We start from the raw sequence: 26,681 nt of genomic DNA on the forward strand, positions 1-26,681 counted from the left end.
GGATTTAGGTATGGACTTTGACTGGGCCACTCTAACACATATATATCCTTTGGTGTAAACAAACGCTGCACAATATTAGAAAAACACAAACTTATAGTATTTTTGAACATTGTGATGACTATCATTTTCAATTAACCCACATTCTCATCACTCTTTTTTCTCTTTTTCAACTTTCGAACGGCCCCACCACTCCCTAGGATTGGGCATAAAAGACAGGAAATTCTATTCAAATGCCAAAATATATTATTGGCCAGTAGAGTTTGAACACAGGGCACCTGGACTGTTATAGCCAAACAAACATTGCATCCATGGATCCTATCCAACAGTGATTTAGCTCACATTGAACTTATAATGGCTATTGTGATTCACTATATTGTGCAACTCTTAACCCTAACCCATTACACTGTAGCTCTGGTTGTATGTTTAGGGTCACTGACCTGCGGGATGGCGAACCTTATAAAGCCTTTTGCAGCCACTAACAGGTTATCTACAATGATTTACTTGTATTTAACTCTGTCTGGCCTCTCATCAACACATGAGAGCTTCCCTGTCTCTGCTGAAGAAAAGCAGTTTGCAGTTGTGCCGTAATCTTTCTGGGATATTGTTTCATAACCTAACCCTGCTGTAAACCTCTCCATAACCCTCTCCTTGACCTGTCAGCTGTGTTCCTCAGTCTTCATGATGCTGTTTTATGTTCTTTAAAAAACCTCTGAGGCCTTCACAGAACAGTTGAATTTATAGTGGGATTAAATTAAACACAGGGCGGACTATGTTTACTAATTAGGGGATGTCTGAAGGCAAGTGGCTGCACTGGATTTTATTTAGTAGCACAAGTTTAAAGAGGGATGAATACAAAAGTATGCCACGCTTTTTCGATTTCTTTAAAAACCTTGCATCGTTTTATTTTCATTTCCCAATTATGAACTCTGTGTTGGTCTTTTTATAAAATCCAAACTAAAACCATTGAAATTTGTGATTGCAATGTGGCAAAATGTGAAAAAGTTTAGGGTGGGTACCGTTTGTGTTTAGAAAGGTAGCAACCCTCCACAACAGACTCAGCAGCTCTGTACACTGAGCCAGGACAAACTCAGTGAGTTTGTGCAACCACAGCGTGCAAATTTACAGTAAAGAAGGAAGTTGCCATTACTGATGAAAGCAAGAGGACTTCTACACTGTCAGAGAGAGATTATGACCTTTTGTGTTTCTGCTATCAGCAGATATAAAAGGTCTATTTAGGAAGGTCAAACTCAGGCTTATCTACAGCAACATTCTGCAGGTTTAAGGTGAATCTGATGTTGAGCACATCTGAGAGGGAGCTTTTATTTTCAAATGAGCAACCTCATCTATCAACCTCTAAGCGCTGAGGCCACGCCTCCTCCTGAGTGGGTTTTTTCTCAGAATGAGGATTTGCATGTAGCACTCAAATCTGTTTTCACAGTCACAGTTTGCGAGGACTCGCCTCCAGTTTGGAGACAAAGGTCACCACAAATTAACATGATGTTGTTATAAAGGCAATGATTAGAGCAGCCATCGAGGAAAACAATGCGAATTGATGTCCTCTGTGGTGATGAAAGCATGGGTGTGCATGAGTGTGTGCTGCATAGAAAGCTCAGAGGAGTTTCATTAAACACACTAATGTGATCTGCAGCCAAACACTCACATACAGACCTGAACAAACAACAGCAAACAAAGGCAAATCAGACACTTTTCTAACAACATGTACAATGAGCAAATTCCTACACACAAACGAAAACGAATTGAATGTGTTAAATGTGAAACACACCAGAAAGAGTTAAAAGCCAGGGGGAAATTCTGATGCTTCAGTGAAAGGTCAGGGCATTTCAGAGAGAGAGAAAACAAATTCATCCGTCTTCTCAGTCCTTACACTCACTTCCTGCTGTGGAGGAGGCAAATGCACGTAATCTGGTATTTTGGGTAAAGACGTGGCTGATAGGAAGTTAAAGGAAGTGTAAATTTAGAACTGAGCTAACTGAGCAGTCTATAAAGTCTCAGGTGCCGACGAGATTCATTTTACACAACCTACCCCCTTTGGCATCTGGCTCTAGCGCCGGAGTCGGAGCAGCACTCCTGGATTCGCCGGAGTCGATGGAGATGCTTCGCTCCCGCTTGGATTTGGTTTTCAGCATCCCTCCGCTCCCCGACTGGCCAGAGGCCTTCGGGCCCAGGTTGCCATGGGAAACCTGGCTGGATTTGGCTCCATGGATGCCGGGAAGGCCACCCTTCGAACTCGGGAGCGCCGCAGCTCCCTGCTGCTGCTGCACACCTGGGATTTGGGATCGGCCGTCGCTGCTGACCTGCTTGCCATGGTTGGCCACTTTATTGTCCGTGAGCATCTGAATGGCCGAGTTGGACGCTTGGTGAGGAGAGCTGCAGCGCCTAGTGGAGCTCACATCACTCACAGGCAACACTGAAAGGAGAAGAGAAAATCAACACACTTCAACCTGAGGGATTACAGAAGTCAAACTTTTTTTACTCACCTCATGTCACCTAGACGCTCAGCTGACATACTGCCATGTTGCTCTGCAGGGCGGCTTACTGACCGCACACACACCTGGAGGACAACAGGAGAGTAGTGTCATCAGATGAGGCAGATAGCAACCTTTACAGTCGCTGCAATCTGTCTGTGTCCTCAGCCTGAAGGTCAACATCAGCTTTATGTGTGAAGACAAGAGAGAGAGAAGCGATAAGACAGCAAGGCCGAGGAGACGCTGCGAGGCGACTGGCCCTTTAAGGGAAACTGAGCCAAAAGTCCCACCCCTCTGCCGAACACTCTACAAACCACAAAAACTCCAGTGAGCGTTCTACAGCAGCCGTCTACTGCCGAGGCTTTCCTTCCTCCGTCTGATGCTCTGTTTCCCCACACCAAGCACAAATTGAGAGTCTTATTGTGACAGATTTGACTTGACTCACTCAGCTGAGCCTACAGACCTCATCAGCAGTATCTACGTTTGCTTTTAATCTATTCTGCCTGCATGGAGAGGCCAGATGATAAGGATTTCCCCCTCCAGCCCTCAGCTATTTTTTTCTAGCTTTCCCAGATAGGCAAAAGGTATAATAATAACAACAGTGAGCAGAATTCAGGAGAACCACCACCTGTCTGTGTGCTTAACCTCGCGCTTCCAATTTTAACCTTCGCCTTACAAAAAACTTACATGCAGAAACTAGTTGCACAGACTTTCTTCCTTGTTGGAGTCCATCCCAGAAAACTTCAGCTGCGTGTCAAGGAAAAAAACAGCACGAAACCATTTACTAACATCTGCAGGTCTCAACAAGACCCTCCCACACCTGTTTCTGGCAAACAATAGCGGGTCAAAACAGTTACCTCATCTAGCTCAGAGACTCGGCTGACATAATCCAAACCTCCTGTAAACATTTCCACTGGCTTCGCCCGCACCGCTTGCTAACCTTGACGGGCGTCGGTAAACATGGAGCTGTTTTAGTCATTAACTAACACCGGCTGGATTCAGCTCGAAGGGGCGGCCGGCCGGTTGGTTGGCCTAAGGCTTCATCACTCATTAACTCAGGCGGGGACAATCAGACGACGCTCCTGTTGACAAAGTGTGACTCACTTGCTTTGTGCAACAAGAGGAGAGAGGCAGACTAATCAGGAGAGGATACGCTGACCTTCGAGTGGATGCTTATGAAAAGATAGGCCGTGGTAAGACAAATGCCAGACGTGTGGCTGTGGATCAGGTTCACGGCCAGGTCTGCTGCAGCCGACATGATAACGGGATTCAAGGTGACGCAAAACGGGAAAAACACAAGAAATTTTGATGAACTAAATTTTAGTTTGAAATGTTAAAGGACTTCAGGCCAGGCATGGACTTTTCTCTAATATACAGGAATAAAATGGTTTATAAAACTTTTCATCACACCGTTTCCTTTGGCTTAAAGTCAGTGACGAGATGCTTAACTGAAACAAGTTTACTAACCCTCATTTACACAAATTTAAATGTTTGGATATACGGATGAATCTCGACAGATTAGAGTATTGTTTAGTTATTTTACCTCAGCACTTCCATTCTAAAGGTGAAACTATGTAACAGTGCATCCATTCATTACACTCAAAGGAATATATTTCAATAATTATTTTCCGGTAATTCTGATGATTCACGCTTACAGTCAACATTTTGAACTTGCTATAACAAAAAAACTGTTAACACACAAATGTTATGTTTTGCCTATTTTAGGAGCTGGAGGAAGACTGCTGACTTGACAGTTAACCAGCAGACAGTCAACAACACCCTTGAGAAGAAGGGAAAAGGCACTGCTAACAGAGTGTTCAAAGAGTGCTTTATCTAAGCATATTCCTGGAAAGCTGAGTGGAAGGAAAAAGTGTGGTAGGGAAAGTTGCACAAGCAACAAGTTAAACAGCAGTCTTGAGAGGATTGCAAAGCAAAGCCCATTCAAGAGTTTGGGTGAAGGTTCACAAGGCGTGGACTGCAGTTGGAGTCACAGCTTCAAGAGCCACCAATTATACACATGTTCAGGACAGAAGCTTCAAATGCTGCATCCCTTGTGTTAAGATACTCCAGAACCAGGGACTACTTCAGAAGCACAGAATCCATGTCGCTTGAAGTCCAGGGTAAAGTTTCCATAGTCAGTGATGATTTGCCTTTCATCAAGTCCAAAGTCAACGCAGCCATCCACCAGGAAGCTTCAGAACCCTCCATGCTTCCTTCTGCAGACAAGCTTTATAGCGATGCTGATTTTTATCTTCCAGCAGGACTTGATACCTGCCCACATTGCCAAAGGCACCAGTACCTCATTTAATGACCATGGTATCACAGTGCTTAACTGGCCAAACTGGCCTGACCTAAACCTCAGGTAATCCATGTACTGTCCAGAAGAAGATGAAACACTAGAGTCAGCAATGGAGACGAGATGAAAGCCACTATTAAGGTAACCTGGACTTCCTGAACGCCCCAGCAGAACCACAGCCTGGTCGTCTACACGCCACGGCCCATTGATGCAGACAATACAGATGAAACTGGACATTTTTACATAAGCTGCATGAAAATAAAAAATATATCACAGATAATAAATCTAATAAAACCTTTCTTGTTTGTAAGCCAGTTTTAACAATTTATTTTTATTTTTCAAAGCCCAGCATTATTGCTTTCATCACGTTCATAAGTCTACATACCCCAAGATTAATATGCCTTTAAACGGTTTGATGATGTCATGACTATATAGGCTGTTTAATTCACAACTTTTTAATTTTGTTTAATTTGAGGCACATCTGTGGATGTATTTTAGGTTGACACCTCAAACCCACTGATGCCTCGTTTGACATCATGGAACATCTCAAGAAATCAGGTAAGATATCTGAAAGATAATTGTGGACCTCCACAGGTCTGGTTCATTCTTGGATACGATTTCCAGATGTGTGAAGGAGCCACATTCATCTGTACAAACTATTGCACTCAAGTATAAACGGCATGGGAATGTTTAGCCATCACATCGCTCACTAAGGAGACAGGTTCTAAGTCCCAGAGATGAACCCGTTTGGGTGCAAGTGTGCAGATCAACCCCAAAACAAGAGCAAATGAGCCATCTACCAACATAGGCTGAAAGGCCACTCAGAGATGAAGAAGCCATTACTCCAAAAGCACAGAAAAATCCTATTCACAGTTTTCAAATGCACTCAGGGAAAAACACCTTAGTTTTTGAAAAAAAATGTCCTGTGGTCTGATAAAACTAAAATAAATGTTTAGCCACCAAGGGCATGGTAACATCTCAAGAAAAGGGGCAGAGCACGGGGGTGGCAGGATTATGCTATGTGGGTATTTAGAAGCAGAAGGGACTGGTGCACTTCACAAAATATGTGGTATCATGAGGAAAGAAAAATACCATATTTTTTCCGACTATAAGCCGCTACTTTTTTCCCATGCTTTGAACCATGCGGCTTATAACGAGGTGCGGTTTTTCTGTGGATTTTTCTTCACCCGCCAGGGGGCGCTTTAGCAGAAAGTGATAAAAACGAGACAGGTGGGACACTGAACAACACTGACATCGACACAGAAAAGGTATGTGACGAAGCTCTTCTGAGGCTGTTCAACTCCGACACTGAAGAAGATGATTTCAGTGGTTTCAGTGCTCAGGAGGACGATGAATAAACCAATCAATAACTTTTCTGATTTGTTTGATTAGCGATTTCACTTTTATGCTACAGGCACCATTTGGAAACTAATCAGTTCAGTTATGTTCAGTTAAACTATGTAATCAGTTCAATCGATATCAGCGGCTTTTAGCTCGGTGCGGCTTATATTGAGGTGCACTCTATAGTCGGGAAAATACGGTATATATACGATATATAGAAATACTGAAGCAACATCTCATAACATCAGCCAGGAAGTTAAAGCCCGATTTATAGTAGGTCTTCTAAAAGGACAATGACCATAAGCATACGGCCAGATTACTTAAAATGTGGCGTAACGACAACAAATTCAATGTTCTGGAGTGGCCATCAGCTGAAAAGGTACGAGAGCAAGGAGGCCCACAATCCTGACCCAGTTACACCAGTCCTGTCTCGAGGAATGAGCCAAATTCTAGTAAAATGTTGTTTTAAGCCTGTGGAAGAAAATCCAAAATGTTCACATTCATCCGATTCATAAAGTTAAAGGCAATTCGACCAAATATTAAGGAAATGTACATTAACATTTTATAATCAGAAGACATTAACACTTAAATACAACAATCTCTTTCTCATTATTCTGGCATTTAACAAATAGAAAAATAAATCTTGTAATCCCACTTGGTTTAGTCTGACATTGACAAAAAATGGCTGTTTATACAGGAAATGTAAAAATCAGATTTTAACTTTAATACTGTATGTTAGAACAGTTTTATAGAAACTATGTCAAAAATATAAACTTGGTTAAAAGTCTGTGGCTCTGATAAAGCAAATTAAAAAGTCCCTTTTATGTCAATGAGATGATCGCTGATGCTTGATTAACTTTGCTGCCCTCTTCACATTAAATCAGAGCCAATGAAGAGGACATTTGTGGTTAAAGTCTGTTTACCGTCACTGAGAGGGATCCAGAGCCCAGCATCAGTACATTGTACTGATGGGCTTCACATGCAAATGCCAAAGAAAAACAATATAGTAGGAGGATACATTACACAGTGCTGTCAGGCTAACGAAGTTAAATCCAGATCCTCCATTAAATTTGGCACTTGAACTAAAGAAAACAGAGCTGCTCTGGGATCTCAACATTTATCTGAGGTGGATTTTCCAAGGAAGATTGAGTAATCTGCACTCTCATAATTCACTTACTGTCATTCACAATACATTTTGAGGACAAAAGTATGCTCAGCCACTTGCAACTAAATTACATGAATATATCTTAGCTCAACTAAACAAAAATCTGCTTTAAACTCAGTTGATTTACAAGTCATGCATTATGTAACCCATGCAGTCTAATCTGACAACTCAACTAAAACTAAACTTTAGAAGACATTCACACATATTATTGACACCAGAAGACAAAACACTCAGGCATTAAGAAATAAAATATCAGAGCAAAGTCAGAGTTTCAGTGGTCGCTGGTTCCTCAGTCTGTGATTTCTGCTCCTATAACCCGTAACATGAAAAAAACTACAAATATTTCAAAACAGTACTTCTCTGTTAGCACAACCGCCTGCTGTCGACTGTCTGCAATTATAGGATATCCAGCTAAAATCCTCCTTTTCATTCAGGCTTCCGCCCCACTAACAAATCTAGCAGCTATTTAAACAGAAAACATATCAAGAGGACTGAAAATGACTTGAGTGGAAAAGCATCTCTATTTTTGTTTCCTTAAACAATCTTAAAGTATTACAGTAAATAATAGCCGCCCAGCAAAGACGTGTTTTATATTTTGTAATTATAACGTGCATCACTTGTCTTTATTTTTGGAACAACTGAAGGCAATGTCTTTTACTACGTAATGATGATCTTTAAAAATCCGTTCTGTCCGTACTGGTGTTTCTTTAGATAGAAAGGTTTTAGATCATGGGGATCTGTGGAGTATGTATGATAGGTCAGTAGCTTACCTACAATAGGTAGCAGTTAGAACAATCTCAGTTTGTAGAATCAGGAAGGAGTGACTGATTGGCTGTGTGTTAGTTTTTACTCTTTAATACTAATAAATTAACCATGAGACGCTGAGCACAAGTTATTACAAAAGCAAAGATGACAAGTTTGTAACCTGAGGTAGGTGATGGTTAAGTCACCAAGAATGTTGTCAGGTTGGAAAAATTGTGACAAAACTGAACAAATGTCTGATACAAAAGTACATTAGGTTGGAAACATTAGCTTTTTTGTCACTGCTCTGAGTAGCAGTTAGCTTGACTTTCCAATGAGAATTTCTCCCAATTCACAGATCTTAAATTACTCTGACTGCTGTCAGTCAAGCAAGATACTGACTGCTAAGATATGGATGCTACATACACAACTAAGGCAGAGAGTGTTAGATATGGGCAATATGGACAGTGGGACATCTTAAGCAATCCAAAAAATTATATATATACACATGTATAATTTTCTGAAAAACTTTCCACCTGCCCTATTTACAAATCCAGTCAATACGGAGCAACCTACCATGTTCTGCGCTGTGTTAACATTATAACAAAATAATGATGTACACTGCAGCTTGCTAGTGAGGCTTAAAGTCAAATCTGATTCAGCTTCAAATTCAGCACTAAATTAAAAGGATGTTTTATTTATTTTAAGGGATCTAGATTGCATTTAATCATCCCGAGTTCAAAGTCTAAAATATTTAGATTACCTAGCGTTCGAATAGATTATTCTACAATGAACAATGAAGATTAAAAATACAATTTCCTTAAACTTGCCCCTGGCACCATTTATGGAAGAACCGCCACTGCCAGCAGGACAAAACTGACCACGTTCAAGAAGAAGAGAATGACAGACCTTTGAACCTTTTATAGCATTTGTGTCCAGTCAGTCTTTAAAGGCTGGTGTCCTGCTTTTAGATGTTGCCCTGACTCAAGTTCAACATACCTGAATCAGATGAATGGTTCATTAGTAGGTCTCTGCAGAGGTCAGGGGACATGCCGAGGAGGTAATTCAACTATCTGAACCAGTCTTGTTGGAGCAAGAACACTTCTAAAACTTGCACAGCACCGGCCCTTGAGGACTGGAGTTGGACACACCCGTTATATAATCAAAACTTTATACCTTTAATCTAACCACTACCTCTGGTAATAAATACCAGCAGGACAAACAAGAAGATCGTTTTGCTGCACTGAATGCATGAAGACAGATCCAACCTAGGAAACATCTCCAACTGAAACTAGAGATAATTACTGTCTGCGAGGATCAAAACAGCTCAGGGCGGGAGCTGCCTGTGGATGTAACAATTAGTATGAACAAATCAGGACATGTGCAATTACCACACAAAATGCACTGCAAACATTTATTGATCATTTCTATATTAATGTGGAGCAGAAAATCAACTTACCAAGTCTGATCAAAAGGTTTCTGCTTTAGGACAATCCAACTGAACTGGGAAGGATTTATAATGTGGAGGTATGTCTCCAGATGCTGCGTTTCCAACATGGATTCAAACTGGGTCAGTTTTTAACTCAATGATCCATTGCCTTTAATGGTTCTGAAGCACAGCTACAGTCCAGTCACAGTCGGTGCTTTCATGTTTTGCTAACTTGCATCAGCAGTTTCCTAACTGCCTTTCACACTGGGATCCATTTTCTCTGGTAGGTTTGTGTGAATGACTGATATGAACAAACTATAACTCTTTGCTTCTGTTTGCAACAGAGACACATTTTTACTGCAACCATGTGACGATGTTCAACAAGGGATCTCTGAACTGGAAAACTGCTTTGATATCTGACGGGAACGTACCTTTTGCAAGGAGACAACTGGAAACGTGCAATTCAAGTGTCTGTGGGAAACTCAAGAGGCTTCTTTTAACTTCCACCTGAATGATCTGGACTGAATGAAAGATGCCATAAGGGCTTTACCTGAAGAACACAAAAGCATTAAACTGTTTATTCCTCCTTTTCTCACACAAATACTCTTACCTAAGCTTCACTATTGGATTGAGGTCTGGACATGACATGAATATGCTTTGCTCCAAACCATTCTATTGAAGCTCTGGCTTTTTGATTTTGATTTGTTGTCCTGATGGAAGGTGAACCTCCACCTCGTTCTCAACTCTTCTGCAGAATCTAAAAGGTTTACTTCCAGTGTTGCACAGCATGATGCTACCTCTACAAAAGCTGGGCATGAAAAGGCAGAAACTGCCAAACGGCAAAGTGACCACCACCGACTCATGTTAGATCTGTTAATCCGTTCTAACATGAGGCCTTCAAACAGAAGCGGTTTTACTTTCAAACTGCCGCTTTGAGGAACAGACATACTGAGCAATCTCAGATTTAAAAACATTTTAAAAAGGGACCCCAATTATACAATGCTCAAACATTGCATTCTTGTTAATAAATCTTTATCTGTGAGTTAATCAACATATTGTGCATATAGTGGCACTAAAATACCAAAGCTATTATAAAAACTTAAATAAAAAGACAGTTTCTTTGCATAAAAATGCATGAGTCTATTTCCTCTGTGAAACAGGAAGCTGGTAAAGAAAATGAAAATGTAATTGTAGTCTGGCTCTACAGGATTGATGTTTTTCTTCTATATTGTTTTGCTTTATTGTGTTTTTAATCCGTCTTTTATTAAACATGCCACCAAACCTGCTGCTGGTTTTAATACAGCAGTCAGCTGGGAATAAACTTCTCCAAAGATGAGGTCTTACGACGCAGCAGCTGGAAAAGCTTCCCTGACATTCATGCAAGTTGCTTCCTGAGAAAATTACATTTAAAAATGGGATCTTGTCAAGATGGGTTCTAACCAAATACGTGGAAATAATTTAGTGGCTTTAAAGGTGTCAAATAACATGATAGTCATGTGTTAAAACAAGTCATGTACAGTCATGATGGTGAGCATACTATATGCAGGCCAACATTTAAAGGTTTGGTAAATATTTTGCATAAAAAAAATAAAATAAAGTTTTTGTGACCCATTAGCACTTTTCAGATGAAAATTTTGGCCTATGTGGCAAAAACCTTGGACACCACTGCTCTTTGACGTAAAACCTAATAAAATATATAGGGAGTTGGTGGCTGTCATTTAACACAACATGAAACAGTTCCAGGGGTGTAAATACTTTTATAAGACATTACATCTGTGTTTCGACAGAAATAGGATTTAAGCAAATGTATTTGCTGTGTATCCATGAGAAGGACGCACATAAGAGCTTCTGTTTAGTCCCAGTGGGTCATGCAGAGTTGGTATTAATAGACGCAGAGAGTCCTGGAAAGTCAGGGCCACCAGAGAGAAGAAAACATGAAGCCAAGGTGGCTTCTGCTGCAGCGTGGATCAACAACACAGGAAAACACAGAGGCCAAAGTGTTTAACAGCGCTGACGAATTAAAAATGAATGACGTGACGCAGGATCTCATACGGTTACACGGAGGCAAAGCTGAGACGCTTGTGACATCAGATCGTTAGCAAACTGCATCTCTACGAGGCGCCAGTCAGAGAGGAGGAAAATAGACTAAATGTGGTGTGTCTGTTAGGAAAAGGCCATCGCTAACAAAACATGTGTGACTGATAAAATAATTCCCCAGTGAAGGACTGAAACCGTCTCCACTGCTGTAGAAGTTTTACTGGGATTTCTCCAGTGGATTGGTGAACATTTACTGAAAATACATTTTCAAGGCTCCCGTTTCTTCTGTTTGAACATTTGCAGGGAACTTTGCAACATTTTCTCTAAACTTGACTTCTTATTTTTAATGAGAGAGATTCCACTCAAAAAATATTTCGATACATCATCTAAATTGCTAGTCACCATCCACCAGAATGACTATTGGGCAAAAAATAAAGGCAACGACAAAACCTTTACTCGCTGATGGTGTTTTCCAATTTTCAGATTTTTCTGACCTGCAGAGCTTCATTTTGACCTTATTTCATGTATGTATATATAATATATATATATATTTTGGACAGTTACTAGACAGGAAATGGGCAGAGAGAAGGCGGGGGGAGACATGCAGGTCTCAAAGTCTGGAGTTGAAGCCAGGACGGCTGTGTCTAGGACTATAGCCTCTATGGGGCGCCTGCTGTACAACTACACAACAATTTTAACCTATTCCGATATTATAATGTTCTCCCCATTTACGTATCAGAGCTTATGTCCCTAACCTTTATATGATTTTTCTTAAACTAAAAAAAGTACATCAAAGTACATGTTGTTGGTTGATGACAGAAAATGGTGCAAGTTCTTGGTTTTGATATATTTCGTGAATAGGAAAAATCATTTGATTCACTATTTGAGCAGTCAATCATAGAGTTGCGAATAGAAAAAGATTGTAATGAAAATAGGTAAAGATTTCTAAGAACTATTTACTGTCTCCTGCTCAATCGGTAAAATACCAGGAAAAAGAGTTTAGCTTTTAAAAAGACATTTAAATGTTTCTAATCTCTGAGTGGTGCGGACCTGTAGAGGTAAGGTTTTCCAGTCTTGGGCCGGCCACAGCAATTGCTCCATCGCCTCTACATTTGAAGTTTGGTCTCGAAACACCGAGGAGAAACTGGCTTGTTGAACAGAGTGCTCGCAAAGGTGTGTGGATGTTGAGGACATCACGTAGAGTAGATAGGGCTAGACTATTTAAAACTTTACAAGTGAGCAATGACATTTTAAAGGCAATGCAATGACAGACAGGAACCCAAGGAAGAGATTTTAACGCTGGAGGTATGTGTTCTTGCTTCTTTGTGCTAATTCAACTCCTAACTCTTCATACTAAGAGAAAAGGAAGTCTCAATACCTTTTAGAAGGTACGAGAAGTTGAAGAGGAAGGGCTGATTAGAACTACAATGAAAATATTTCCTCTAAATAGAGCGTTATGAGTGCAAGGCTATAAATTATTTGTTAAATATTTGCGCAGGCGACTGATTTGCCAGATTAGAACACAAATGTCCAAAAATGGAGGAAGTAGTTATCAAAAAACACCACGTCTTCTGTTTGGGATTACTTTCGCTTTAAATCGGATAAAAGAGGTAAACCACAGGATGTAACTAAAGCGGTGAGCCGCTTGTGCAGACGTATAGTGCCAGCAAAGGCCTCAAACACAACGAACTTGCATGAGCATTTTCGTGTTCACCATCCAGCTGAGTATGCCATGTTATCACTCGCATACTCACTGCCAGCTGCTCAGAGCAGTGTGACATATAAAACAGTTCAATGCAGAGACTTTTTCCCGCTGAGCAGTTTATTGTGTGACACCGCGTACGTGGTTGTAAATGTCCGGCGGACGTCCCCTTTGAGTCCGCGCGGACGATGCGCACACGTCCATTGAGTCAAGTATGCTACGCCAGACTACGTTTTGCCATTAATCTGTAGGCCAAAAAAAAAAACGTTGCAAAATATCGAAAAACAAAAACAACCGTTGAAGGGCTCAGCCTATCGACGATTGTTGATATATTCGTTCAATCGCCCAACCTTAGTTGCCACAAACCATAAAATGTCATCATGGGATCTAAACCAGGCTCTTGCTAATGTATTAAACTGCGTGCCAGTACAATCAGAAAGAGACTGCCCAAGTTGAACTACTATAAGTGGTGTGCAAGGAGGAAAGCTTTGCTGCTTTAGGGAAAACATGAAGGCCAGACTACAATTAGCCAGAGAGAATTTAAGTTCAGGACTTTTGAAATAACAGTCTTTGGCTTTCTTTAAGTCTAAAATTTAATTATTTGGTCAACAGAACAAGGGACATGTTTGACATAAACCCAATACAGTATTCCAGGAAAAGAACCTCATACCAATAGAAAAAAATGGAGGTGGAAGCATCTTGGATTGAGGAGGCTATGTTGCAGCAAGACCAGGCCAGCTCAGCATCATGGAGTCCATCATATATTCTGTCTTGGTTCAGAAAGTGGTTGAGGAAAACATGAGAGCATCTGGAAAAAAAAATAAAGCTAGAAACGACATTGACTTTGTAACACAACAACCCAAAACATACCAGTAAATCCACCAAGGCCTGACTGACAATTAAACAAATGTTAAGATCTCATTGAGATGCTGGGATGCTTGCACATCTGTCTATATGGACGATGGTTTGTGCAAAGGTGCACAGTCATGTTGGAACAGGAAGGGGCCATCCCCAATTTCATGCCACAAAGCTGGGTGTATAAAATTGTCCAAAAGTCTCGGTATACTAAAAGGATTAAAAATTGCTTCAACAGGAGTTAAAGGGAATAAGGACAAATCTTGAAAAACAGGCCCACACCAGGCCTTGAGGCTACGTGGTGCCTCAAGACCCATGAAGGTAGCTTCTGTCCCAAGAAAAAGGATCATCCAAGCCAACAAAGAAAGGTAAACAACTCTCGAGTCAGGCAAGTCAGGCTACCTCTACACCTGGTGATGACAATGATGACAAGTGGCACTCTCCAGGTAAGCCTGACATTGAGGCACAGGCTCCTACATTTATCCCGAGGCATCCTCTAGGACCTAGACTTGACACTACAAAATCATGGTCATCGCTGACCCTGGAGAAGCTGTTTTATAGTGCGAGCACCATCCGGACCATAACCAATAATACCAATTCGAATGCGCAAAGGACAATTTTAGCTGGCCAGAAATTCCAGTGGACACCATGTTTATATATATAGTTTTTATTGCTAATTGTTCTTCCACATTTGTTTACATTGATTTTCACTGCTAATTCTTTTTCTTCAATAAAATTGCTCCAGTTGGAGACAAAAGGATACAATTTATTTAACAATGTCTTGAACAAAGGCTATGTCATCCTACAATGGAAATCTGCACTTTTGTTTGACCAGATTCCTTTTATGAGATTAAAAACACATCCAGCAGTTTTGGCACATTCTGCTAAATTGTGCCGAAATCCCATTGCTGCAGTTATAGTGAAGATGTTGACGAATACAACTTGGAGGTTTTCCTAGGATTTCCAAAGGATTTTCATGGTGTTTTGCAATGTTCATTTAGAAAAAACGTTATGTGAGGCTTAAAGAAAATGTATTTTTTATTTGTTTAATCACAAATAAATCAGATATAGTAACAGTGGACCTGAAAAATATTATTTTATGTCTTACCTTTACACAGGTACCAAAAGTTTACATGTAGACCTTATAACTGTGGAGCTATAGTTGATTTATTTCGGTTATGTAGTTTTAGGCAGAATTTGCTCTAAAACCCCTCAGGGGTTAACAGATTAAGACAGTGAAAATATTGTCATACTGTAATGTAATTGGTTATATTTTTCTGATCTTTCTTAGAAAAAACCCTATGCTTTCAATTATGTATTTTTTTTTCTTAGTATTGGCATCAACCCTACACAGAGTAACCACAGAGGAAAAAGAGAAAGGTAAAGAGTCAAATATGTCTACCTTCAAAACTTAGCATGTGCAGGTATCTGCATGTATTTAAAAACTCAAATGTATACGTACAACTATGTGAACACACTGCAAGATGGTCCATAACCCAAAGCTCTAGGGGAAATAATGGGAAGCAAATAAGTTAGAAGGCGAAGTACAGACGGCAAACACATCAGTAAAAAGTAGAGCTGCATAGCAGTTGTCCTCACAAAATCAGTGTGTTCATAATTGCAAATACTGGGGACTGCTTGGATGCAATTTTGGTAGGTTATTATATTTAAAGGATCATGCATCGACTGGTATTGACTCTTCATGCATATAGTTTATTTGGCCAGCTCAATGGATTTCCAGTGCCCTTAATGCCCAAAACAGTCAGTCAACAGTCAATGCTTAAAATGATAAACTGGTGGGGAACCAGGGATGATCATGGAAAACATGGGCTAAACACACCTGATACGGTCACCGCAGCTTGCAACGACTACATCGCAACTATTTAATTTCCTAATATCATGCACGCCTTTTTAAAGGGTTTTTTTTCTCCTGTCTTTTAGGCGTCCTGGACCTATTACCTTTCCCAAATTTTCAAGACATTCAAATTGCAACTATAGACAGAGGAAATTCAGTTAGGAACTGTTTTAATGTACTGCTTGCACCCCCCAGGGTTGTGTTCTCTCTGCACTCCTCTTCTCCCTGTACACAAACGACTGCACTAGGCCTGCACCAATCAATCAGCCCTGATTTTGTTTATTTTGGGTGATCGGCCGATACTTACATGTGAAACCGTTCTTATCCACCAATCTCATCAACCTCCACAAAGGTCTGAAAATCAGCCACTGTCCCCTTTTGCTCTGCCATGAGGGAGGACTGACTGACAGACCTGCCCACCAGGTCACGTCTGCATATCCGTGTTTAACAATAATCACCCCACTGTTGCCAATATAATATTGAAACATTGAAGGTGTAATGTGACCTTATAACACCTGACAGTGTCAGTTATAAAAATAAAAATCAGTATCGGTAAAAATCAAAATCGGCAGGTCAGGCTTTTTGAAGATCAGTGATTGGCCAGAAAACTGCAATCGGTGCACCCCTAGAGTGCACCTTAGCGGACCCATCTGTAAATCTCCTGAAGTCTGCATAAAGACAGGAGGTGGATCGGCTGGTCTACCGGTCAGAATCACCAAGAGCTTAACCCACTCAAGACAGTGAAGATAATTGTGGACTTCCAGACAAGAACCCCTGTACTTCCTCCCATCACCATCCTTAACAACACTGTGTCTAATGTGGATCACTTCTGGTTCCTAGAAACCCCGCTTTATCAGGACCTGAGAAGGTCCTCACACCAACCGTACTTCTTGGAGCAACTCAAGTAGTATAACTTTCCACAGGCGATGCTGGAACTACAACGAAGAATTAGGTCTGCAGAGAGGATCATCAGGGCTGACCTTCCCTCCATCCATGCCTTGTACAGCTCTAGTGACAGGAAAGGGGCGGCTAACATCTCCGCAGACCTCACAGGAAGTCTCTCTGATGAACACTTAAACTGCCCAGATCGATACTGTGCATATTTGCACAATTCAACCATGTCTTTGTTATTTGTAAAAACCTTGTATATATACAGCTTTACAAAAATATTTTTATTACCATTTTATATTTCTGGGAAGAAATATGTCCTCATTCAGTGGAAGCAAAGCCAAATTCCTTGTTTGTGTGCACAAGCTTGATAAATAAAGCTGATTCTGAACTTTAAACTTAAAATGTACTTTATTAGGCTTTAATGCGTTTCCTGTTCCTCTTACTTCCTGTATGTTACATGATCTTTCAGCCAGCAGCTTCATGTAACATTGCTTCAGAGAGCAGTGACAGCAGGAAACGTGACCTGAGACGGACCTTTCTTTGACACATAAGGAAAACACAGAACGACATAGAGAAAGAGGCGAGTTAAGCACAATGAGTGAGTCTTGTTGTTGTGGAAGGAGCGAAAGGAGGAAAGAAAGTCTTGGCATTTTCCACATTATGATCTGTTGGCTGTTCCAAACCAACTCTGGCAATAACTGGATGGAAATAAAGCGTAAAGAAGCTTTCAGGAACCCAATGAATGGTTTCAGCTCAGCTCAGGAACAGGGAAGACCTGGGTTTGTTTTGCAGAGGGTTAAGGGTTGTATCCTATCCAAGTCATTCTGGGAAGACATCCAAATGGAGCAAGGAAAATGACTTAACTGCAGCTTCATTACGGACTAAAGGCAGGCATTATGGCACAGAAGCAGCTGTAAAACAAGACTGATGGGCAAAAGCCCTTTCAGCTTTAAGATGAAAACACCTCGCTGTCGATTTAAGAGAGGAGAACCAGCCTGCAAACAGACGCAGCAGTTACAAAAAAGGTTTAGGTTGGATATTTCATGCTATGTGCACCACTTTAAGTAAATATAGTCTTTCCTGTGCTTTCCACATCACTTCTTTCTGTGCTGTATGGAAACCATTTCAGAAACAGGAATGCATAGTAAATATTGACATTTCAACATTGTCTAATTAGAGCAAAGTGCCAAAACCAAACTGATCTAAATGTTGTTCCTCTGTAAATCATTAGAAGTTGCACAAGGCATTACGCAACAACTGAGACCAAAACTTGGGTCTGAACGTCACCTCAACTGACGTCACAGCAGAGCAGAGAGAGCTGTCTGTTTACATTAAAATATGGTTAATTTTACCTGGAGTCTATTTCATATTTGACCTTTGTGATCAAAGACAATTACAAAGAAGGAGTGTGTACAATAAAGCGGTTTAGATCAAAGCATACCCATTATGTTAAATTGGCCCAAAGTCCGGACCTAAGTCCAATGGAAAACAATGTACAGAGCTGCTCTGCAGCCAATCTGACTGTTTAGCAAAGAATAATGAGCAAACTTTGTGGTCTCTAGGTGTGAAATACTGGTTGAAATATACCCCAAAAAGACTCGCAGATGTTATTAGAATAAAAGATTGTTCTACAAAGAACGAACTCAGGGGGGCAGTACACAAGAACATGTCACCTAATATTATTATTTATCTGGAATTACTTGAAACTGTAAAGAGAAAAACTAAAAAAAAACACCTTCCTTCTCCCCCTACTTTACAATTATACACTGACTCTACAGTGTATAATTGGTTTATAAATGTGACAAAATGTTGAAAAGTTCAATGTACCAATACTTTTACAAGGCACTATAGGTCTGTCTATGGCCTTGTGTTCCCATGTAGAAATATTTTAATACAAGTATGAACTGAAACTAAATCTGTTCTGAGATTTCCGAGCTCAGGTTCATCTGATCTTAACATCTGCTGCTCGCTGTACTGAATCCAGGACTCGGTTCTGTAGCGGATGGTTAAAATTACATACCCACTTCCATGCAAGCAGGATCTTTCAGTTTGCATGGAAAAAAGGATGCAGCATGGGAGCTCACTGGGAGTCGACTGTGGCTCAAATTTGTGTTATTCTCACCTGACTGCACAAAATCAAGTTAAAGAGCCGGCCTGGGTTCTGAGCTCTGAATCTGCCTGCTGTTAATAAATATATATTAGGAGCAGTTTCCGTTGACAGCCCTGTATGCAAAACATGCAAAAGATAAGCACAACAGCGATGGTATGAAAACAAGCAACACAATGCAGGTGTCAGATAGGCTTTATCTTTGGGGAATTTGAGGTCTTAGTTTTTATTTCATTATACCCGTACTTCAGTGTCTTGGTGTGTTCTGTTGTTAGGAAACGTTCTCAGTATTGCATTATTCTTTCATAGCTCACCTTAGCGGCACTCCCTGTAGCTCACCCCAAACTTCTCAGATCACTTAACCAGATAAGAAACACTTTGTCAGTAGCTCTACAAATCTGTGTGGACCTACAGTGGAGAGGTTAGCACTGTATACTGCAGCTGCATTTAAAAGACACACATCAGACTCTGGCAAAAGCCAATATATCCATGCCTGAGCTGGAAAAAAGCAGATAAGTACATATTTTATGAACGCAAAATGAATGCATCATGTTTCCCTTGCTGTCTAGTGAAGTCTGACCAACCTGCTTTAAGACACGTAAAAACCACGCCTACAAATAGATGTTGAAATTTACTTTCATACAGCAGATAAAAACATACAAAAGCAAGGAAGATGCTTGCAGCTCTTAGAAAGTGAGACATTTCACCTCCAGAGGAAAGAAATGTGCAGCTCTCAGTAGCCCTGAGAGACAATTTGGATCAAGTTGCAAACTCTGTTAGGAGCTAAATATAGTCCACCAGGATATTATAGATACACACACAGCATCAAGTGCAAATGTGCACACGCAGGCAGAAAGGTTGTGCACAAAGAGAGAAAACATGCTTAACTAAAACTTGTGTAGGTAACGCATCAAAGCATCATCACAGTGCATTCAACAGGCTGATGGCGGGTTAGCAGCAGGCAGAAGCCGAACATCCATGTATAAATAAATGAATACAAAGAGGAAGAAAGTAACAGGAAAAGACGGGCCTTAAATAAACACGACACCAGTTTTCAGAAGTAACACATAAGCGCTTTGCTGTACAAATATATCTACAGGTGTAATAGAGCTTTAATCGGATCAGGGTTTCTACACTTTTTCCATTTCTGCCCCATTTTTTCCTGCCTTTTGAGTACAGAGATTAACTGTAGAGGTCAAGCTTTATTTTCAATACAGGTCCTTCTCAAAATATTAGCATATTGTGATAAAGTTTATTATTTTCCATAATGTCATGATGAAAATTTAACATTCATATATTTTAGATTCATTGCACACTAACTGAAATATTTCAGGTCTTTTATTGTCTTAATACGGATGATTTTGGCATACAGCTCATGAAAACCCAAAATTCCTATCTCACAAAATTAGCATATTTCATCCGACCAATAAAAGAAAAGTGTTTTTAATACAAAAAACGTCAACCTTCAAATAATCATGTACAGTTATGCACTCAATACTTGGTCGGGAATCCTTTTACAGAAATGACTGCTTCAATGCGGCGTGGCATGGAGGCAATCAGCCTGTGGCACTGCTGAGGTCTTATGGAGGCCCAGGATGCTTCGATAGTGGCCTTTAGCTCATCCAGAGTGTTGGGTCTTGAGTCTCTCAACGTTCTCTTCACAATATCCCACAGATTCTCTATGGGGTTCAGGTCAGGAGAGTTGGCAGGCCAATTGAGCACAGTGATACCATGGTCAGTAAACCATTTACCAGTGGTTTTGGCACTGTGAGCAGGTGCCAGGTCGTGCTGAAAAATGAAATCTTCATCTCCATAAAGCTTTTCAGCAGATGGAAGCATGAAGTGCTCCAAAATCTCCTGATAGCTAGCTGCATTGACCCTGCCCTTGATAAAACACAGTGGACCAACACCAGCAGCTGACACGGCACCCCAGACCATCACTGACTGTGGGTACTTGACACTGGACTTCTGGCATTTTGGCATTTCCTTCTCCCCAGTCTTCCTCCAGACTCTGGCACCTTGATTTCCGAATGACATGCAGAATTTGCTTTCATCCGAAAAAAGTACTTTGGACCACTGAGCAACAGTCCAGTGCTGCTTCTCTGTAGACCAGGTCAGGCGCTTCTGCCGCTGTTTCTGGTTCAAAAGTGGCTTGACCTGGGGAATGCGGCACCTGTAGCCCATTTCCTGCACACGCCTGTGCACGGTGGCTCTGGATGTTTCTACTCCAGACTCAGTCCACTGCTTCCGCAGGTTCCCCAAGGTCTGGAATCGGCCCTTCTCCACAATCTTCCTCAGGGTCCGGTCACCTCTTCTCGTTGTGCAGCGTTTTCTGCCACACTTTTTCCTTCCCACAGACTTCCCACTGAGGTGCCTTGATACAGCACTCTGGGAACAGCCTATTCGTTCAGAAATGTCTTTCTGTGTCTTACCCTCTTGCTTGAGGGTGTCAATAGTGGCCTTCTGGACAGCAGTCAGGTCGGCAGTCTTACCCATGATTGGGGTTTTGAGTGATGAACCAGGCTGGGAGTTTTAAAGGCCTCAGCAATCTTTTGCAGGTGTTTAGAGTTAACTTGTTGATTCAGATGATTAGGTTCATAGCTCGTTTAGAGACTCTTTTAATGATATGCTAATTTTGTGAGATAGGAATTTTGGGTTTTCATGAGCTGTATGCCAAAATCATCCGTATTAAGACAATAAAAGACCTGAAATATTTCAGTTAGTGTGCAATGAATCTAAAATATATGAATGTTAAATTTTCATCATGACATGGAAATTAATGAACTTTATCACAATATGCTAATATTTTGAGAAGGACCTGTATGTGTTAAACATAAGGTAAAAAAACAAATTAGAGAAAGACCGTTTGAGTTGTTCCTGGCCGAAACCGATTTCTAGGGCTATAACAGTCTGGCAGGTTCTTTAAGTCCATTGAAAAATGTAGGAAAGCATATGTCCCTAATCTTTAACTGATTTTTATTAAAAATATTATTAGTTGATGTGTATATAGACCAAAAATGGAGGGAGTTATTGGTTCTGAAACCTTTAATGACTGGGAGAAAAAAAAACATTTTTTTCACTATTTGACTTTCCGAATCCAAAATATTTTGGTTTACAGCAGAGTTCGATGTCTGTTCGATAGCTGAAAGGTGCCCAAAACATAAACCATCCACCACCATGCCTCACAGTTGGGACAAGGTCTTCGTTTTCTCCGAGCATATCTTTGGTCTCATTGTTCCTCAACACATTTTGTTGAAGTGGAACTTTGCAAACGTCAGTCTAGCAGCCATATTGTTTACGGAGCGCAGAAACATTCCTCTGGCAATACTTTCCTGTCATAATGTGTTAGCATGTAACATGCTTATTGGTACAAGTGGAGTCTGAGTGGAGTTTGTGGGTTTTTACCTATTTCTGCCAAGTACTAGCGGTCTGACCTTGGGGTGAATTGTCCGGGAAGTCCACTCCTGGGAAGATCTACAACAGCCTTAAATATTTTCCCAGTTGTGAATAATCTTTCCCTCTGCAGAATAATGGTCTGTGGTTTGGAAATGGCCCTATGACCCTTCTGAGATTGATGGGCTGCAACAGTTGCTTGCTGATTGCCAATGTCTTCCCACCCTGGCGCTGTGATAACACAAGGCTGTTAAAACCCCTTAGGTTTTATAACTGCTGATGCTCACTTAATCAAAAATGTTAATAAGAACCATTGGGTCAGTACTTGCACCCTTACATCCAACAGATGCAGGAATGATGTAATATTTTTTTCAACGCACAGGTTTTATTTTTTACTTTGATTTTTGTTTAGTAAATAATGACAGTGTGTATGTATGTTGTGGGGTTTTGTACACTTGAAGTTAAAGAATCTCGGAACCTAATAAAGATCAGATTATGTTTATTATTTTCTGCAATATAGAATCCAGGAATTTAAAATGGGTGTACTTTCTTTTTCACACCTGTTTGCGTGAAACTGCTTGTTTTGATGAAATATTTAAAGTAAATGCATCGTTTCTACCTTGCAGACCATTAAGAAACGGCGTGAAAGCTGATATAATTCAACCAGCACCTGCTTCCACATACCCACGGTGGCTCTGACAGTCTGTCACCTGCTCAGCTTCGGCTGTTTAAACGCCGCTCACACCAGCTAGCTGACAAGCTAACATCAGAAGTAAACACATCTGGATTGAAAGCACCGTCCTCCACAGACAGGGAGCGGTGGGGTTCGGCCCAGCACGACATTCCCATCGGGAGAAACTGAGGACACATGCCCCTGACGTGAACCCCACGGCGCCTCCTGAGAGACCCGCTGCGCCAGCCAGATCTACGGAGCTAACTTAGCATGCTAATTCATGTCTCCGCTAAGCTGACGTCGCCGTAGCTCCCTCGTTCTCTCCCTCACACACATCTGCAGGCGAAGCAGCGCTAGCTAATGGGATTTCAACTTTGTTATTGGGCTCGCCGACTTCCTAAAAAGAAAAGAAAGTTACGCGCTTCAACACGTACACACAAGCGGCTATGAAATGAGCGCAAACCTACAAGGCTTCCGCGGTGACAGCGTTCAGAAACGCGGCTGTACTTTACCCCATTCGGCGGCTGTCTGGGTTCAGAAGAGGCCGTTCATGTCAGGACTGACGGCCCCGGGTCCAGTCCACATTCCCCGGAGTGGCCGCCGCTGCTGCTCGCTCCGCTCTCAGTATCACTGCGCAAAGATGGTCCCGATTTGTCGTTTGATAAGAGAAAGGAGCTGCCGCTTGCCCTTCTCACCGAGGCGCAGATGCTGATTAATAATATCGGCAGGTCTGCGCTGATTTTTCGCTTGAAATCAGAGGACGCGTCACCTTGCTGCGGTTCATGACTCCCACTGTTAAAGATGTGGAAGGACAAGTCCGTATCACTCCCAGGCGCTGACAATAATCAGTGTGGCCACACGGGTATCCGTATGTCACAGCTGAAATGTCGGGCTGGACTTCAGTGCTGAACACTTCTGCTTTTTTATTTCAGTCATTTCAGTGGACAAACTAATATAAATACTAATATTCAGATCACGCAACAGCCAGAAAATGCTTTTTAGATATATTTTATTGCACTCTACTATATACTACTTCATCTACTTCTCTAAATATCTACACCAATTTTCATCCCACGATAAACTATATAATTAATTATATTGTATATTTTCATGTCTATTTTATTTATTGCAAATACAGAACACAAACAAAAGCAATATTCATATTTTAAATTAGAGTTTTATTATACCAAAATATATTACTATACTGTATATTCTCATTATATGACTGAAAAAGGAGCAGAAAGAAAAAAAAGTAATCTAATGTAACTCGCCCCCATGTCTCCATACTGAAACTGCTTATAGGGTTTCCTGAACTGAAACATGCAGTTCTGATTAAAGGTTGACATGAACTCATCTTGTCCAGATTTACTAGATCTAGAACAGTTGGATGTTAGTTTTAGAAGCAGACATTCTGTGCGTGCTTAGAGGTTACGGAAGAAAACTACAACTGACACATTTTAAGAAAGACGTAAATGAAAATAAGCTAATTTACATTGCTAAATAAATGTTTCATAAATACTTTGATGTTAGAAAATACAAAAATTTTTAGACTAAAATGGTTTAATTTTATGTTTTTCTTTATTTTTAATACACATATTTTAGATTTTCCTCGCAAAGTAATATGTGTGCAAAAGGAGCACTTTTTATGTTGGTGATGCCTGAAGGGCAAATGTGTAAGTAATTTGTGACAGAGTACTTTTTCAATATTTGCATTACAGATATTCTGGGCATTTAAGAATGTGGGATTTTTCGTGATGTATTTTCATGCTTCTTTTTCCAGGATATCATTAATTACCTTTGATTGTATTTAAAAATAATTATTAGGTGCAGAAGTTTATATTATTTTAGATTTTCTTTAATTCACACTGAGTAAAAGTTTACAGTACACACAGGCACACTAATATTTTTTTTAAATATCTTTTGAGCTACACCATGACCACCTGGTTTTTTAGCTGCCAACAAGCATCTTGCATAATTCTGGCTGGATATTTGACTCCATAGTTAACACGTTTTTCAATAGAGTTAGGGTCGGTGTTTGGTAGAGACATTCCAAGAATTGATTTGTTGTGTTGAAAAAAATCATTTGTTTCCAAGTTTTATCCACCTAACTGTTAAATAAAGATGAACCTGAATAATTTGGAGGTAGTCCCTTTTCTTTATTACTCCAAACACGTTGCAATAAAGTACAAGTAGAGCAAAACAGTCCCACAGCATAATGCTGCCACCACCATGCTTGACACTTGGTTCTGTGTTCTCAGGATTAGTAAATAGGCCTTAAAATATTCTGGAGATTTCAACAGGATTTAAGTGAATTAATGTAAATATTACAGAGTATGTACAGCTCTAAAGGTATACGTTTATGTAACACTTGTATTACAAATTCCTATTTTAAATAATCATTTTACTCAATGCACTAAAATACACTCCTTTAGTTTGGGAATTTGAAAAAAGTACTCAGAGCCACCTTGAATGATGTTTTGATCAAGTTATCCAATATCCAATGGACACCATCCAGATGGTGATTTTATTCAGTCACCTACACAAGCAAACAAACTCAGACACATTTAATGATTAGAGGACTCCATTATAAACTTAGTTATGATCCAACTTTGCTGTTTTGCTCAGAAAAGTACTCCCCCTGGTGGCCTGGGCATTTCGTAACAGCCGCGTTTCGTAACATCTCCAATGAGGAAATGAAGGGAACTTTGTCATTTAGGTACTTTTGGTACCACACATACAGGTAAGACTACTTCAGGGGACCTTAAATAGCGTTAGCTTCATAATATTGGAGTTAAAAATTGAGTTTTTCTCTCCACTGTTGCTACATGCGTGCACATGCTCATCCAGGAGGAGTGAATGCTGCAAGCCACTAACTTGATGCAATCTATTATTTGAATAATAAATTTAATCCGACTGCACTGTTTGATAGTTAGGATTAATTGGAATTTATGTACCTGACTTGAAATATGTATGATTCAATTGAATTGACTTTGCAAAGTGCCTTGAGATGACGTGTAGTGAATTGCCGCTATATAAATAAAACTAAATTGAATTTAAATTGAATTAATTTATCTAGACTTCCCTTCCTTATAAGGGTAATCTTTATTCCTAAAAAGTCTTCAGTGACAAAATCATTTTCTCCATTTATAAGGATTCATCTAATACAAACTTCATTCCCGGAGAAAACAAGCTAAGCACTCAGAAGGAATGGTTGCATTTGGATGTAATTTAGTACATATTCACATCAGTGATGCATACGTTGAATGGTTAGAAAAATCTACACACCCCAGTGAGAAGTCCAGGGTTTTGTGATGCAAAATTTAGATAAATTCGTTCAGAAACTTTGTCCACCTTTAATTGAATAAATGTTCTGTACACTTCTAAAAAATGTAAAAAAAAAAAATAATAATTAAAAGCTGTAATATCCTGGTTGCATAAGCAGCTAATACTCTGCTGAACCACTGTTGATTCAGTTCCAACATTCATTTTTCTTATGTACACACCTGCTGTCAGCTATTGATAATTTGACTAAACGTAAATAGAGTTCAGTTGTCCTGGTAGGATTTTTCTGACATTTGCTTTTTTGCATCCTTTAGATAAAACTATATTTTGTGCAGAAATTACAAAGAATCAAAAGGGTCTCATTGTACAAAGGTATCAGTCAGGAGAAGACTATACAAAGAAATCCACAGGAATATGAAAACTATCTT

The 26,681-nt window shown here is 40.2% G+C and overlaps 1 protein-coding gene and 1 long non-coding RNA gene across 4 annotated transcripts in view; one reads left to right on the forward strand and one right to left on the reverse strand.

The window, feature by feature from the left end:
• The window catches only part of bcl9l (bcl9 like), a 37,691-nt gene extending 12,637 nt beyond the window's left edge, over positions 1-25,054 (reverse strand). The window contains exons 1-4 of one of the 3 annotated variants that reach the window (XM_047391315.1): positions 23,484-25,054; positions 13,868-14,005; positions 2,499-2,572; positions 2,045-2,428 (exon numbers count right to left, since the gene is read on the reverse strand). In XM_047391315.1, the coding sequence (XP_047247271.1) occupies positions 2,045-2,354 (310 nt within the window). In that variant the 5' untranslated portion in view covers positions 2,355-2,428; positions 2,499-2,572; positions 13,868-14,005; positions 23,484-25,054. Of the gene's footprint in view, positions 1-2,044; positions 2,429-2,498; positions 2,573-13,867; positions 14,006-23,438 lie in introns of all 3 variants that reach the window. The other 2 variants (XM_047391314.1, XM_047391316.1) reach the window with 2 other exon arrangements.
• LOC124883878 lies at positions 3,185-5,080 on the forward strand. Its single transcript, XR_007042343.1, has 2 exons — positions 3,185-3,760; positions 4,212-5,080. It is a non-coding gene; the product is annotated as an uncharacterized LOC124883878 (long non-coding RNA).
• Positions 25,055-26,681: the final 1,627 nt, after the last annotated feature.

The sequence above is a fragment of the Girardinichthys multiradiatus genome, chromosome 18 (genome assembly GCF_021462225.1).
Source record: "Girardinichthys multiradiatus isolate DD_20200921_A chromosome 18, DD_fGirMul_XY1, whole genome shotgun sequence".
Lineage (NCBI taxonomy): Eukaryota > Metazoa > Chordata > Actinopteri > Cyprinodontiformes > Goodeidae > Girardinichthys > Girardinichthys multiradiatus.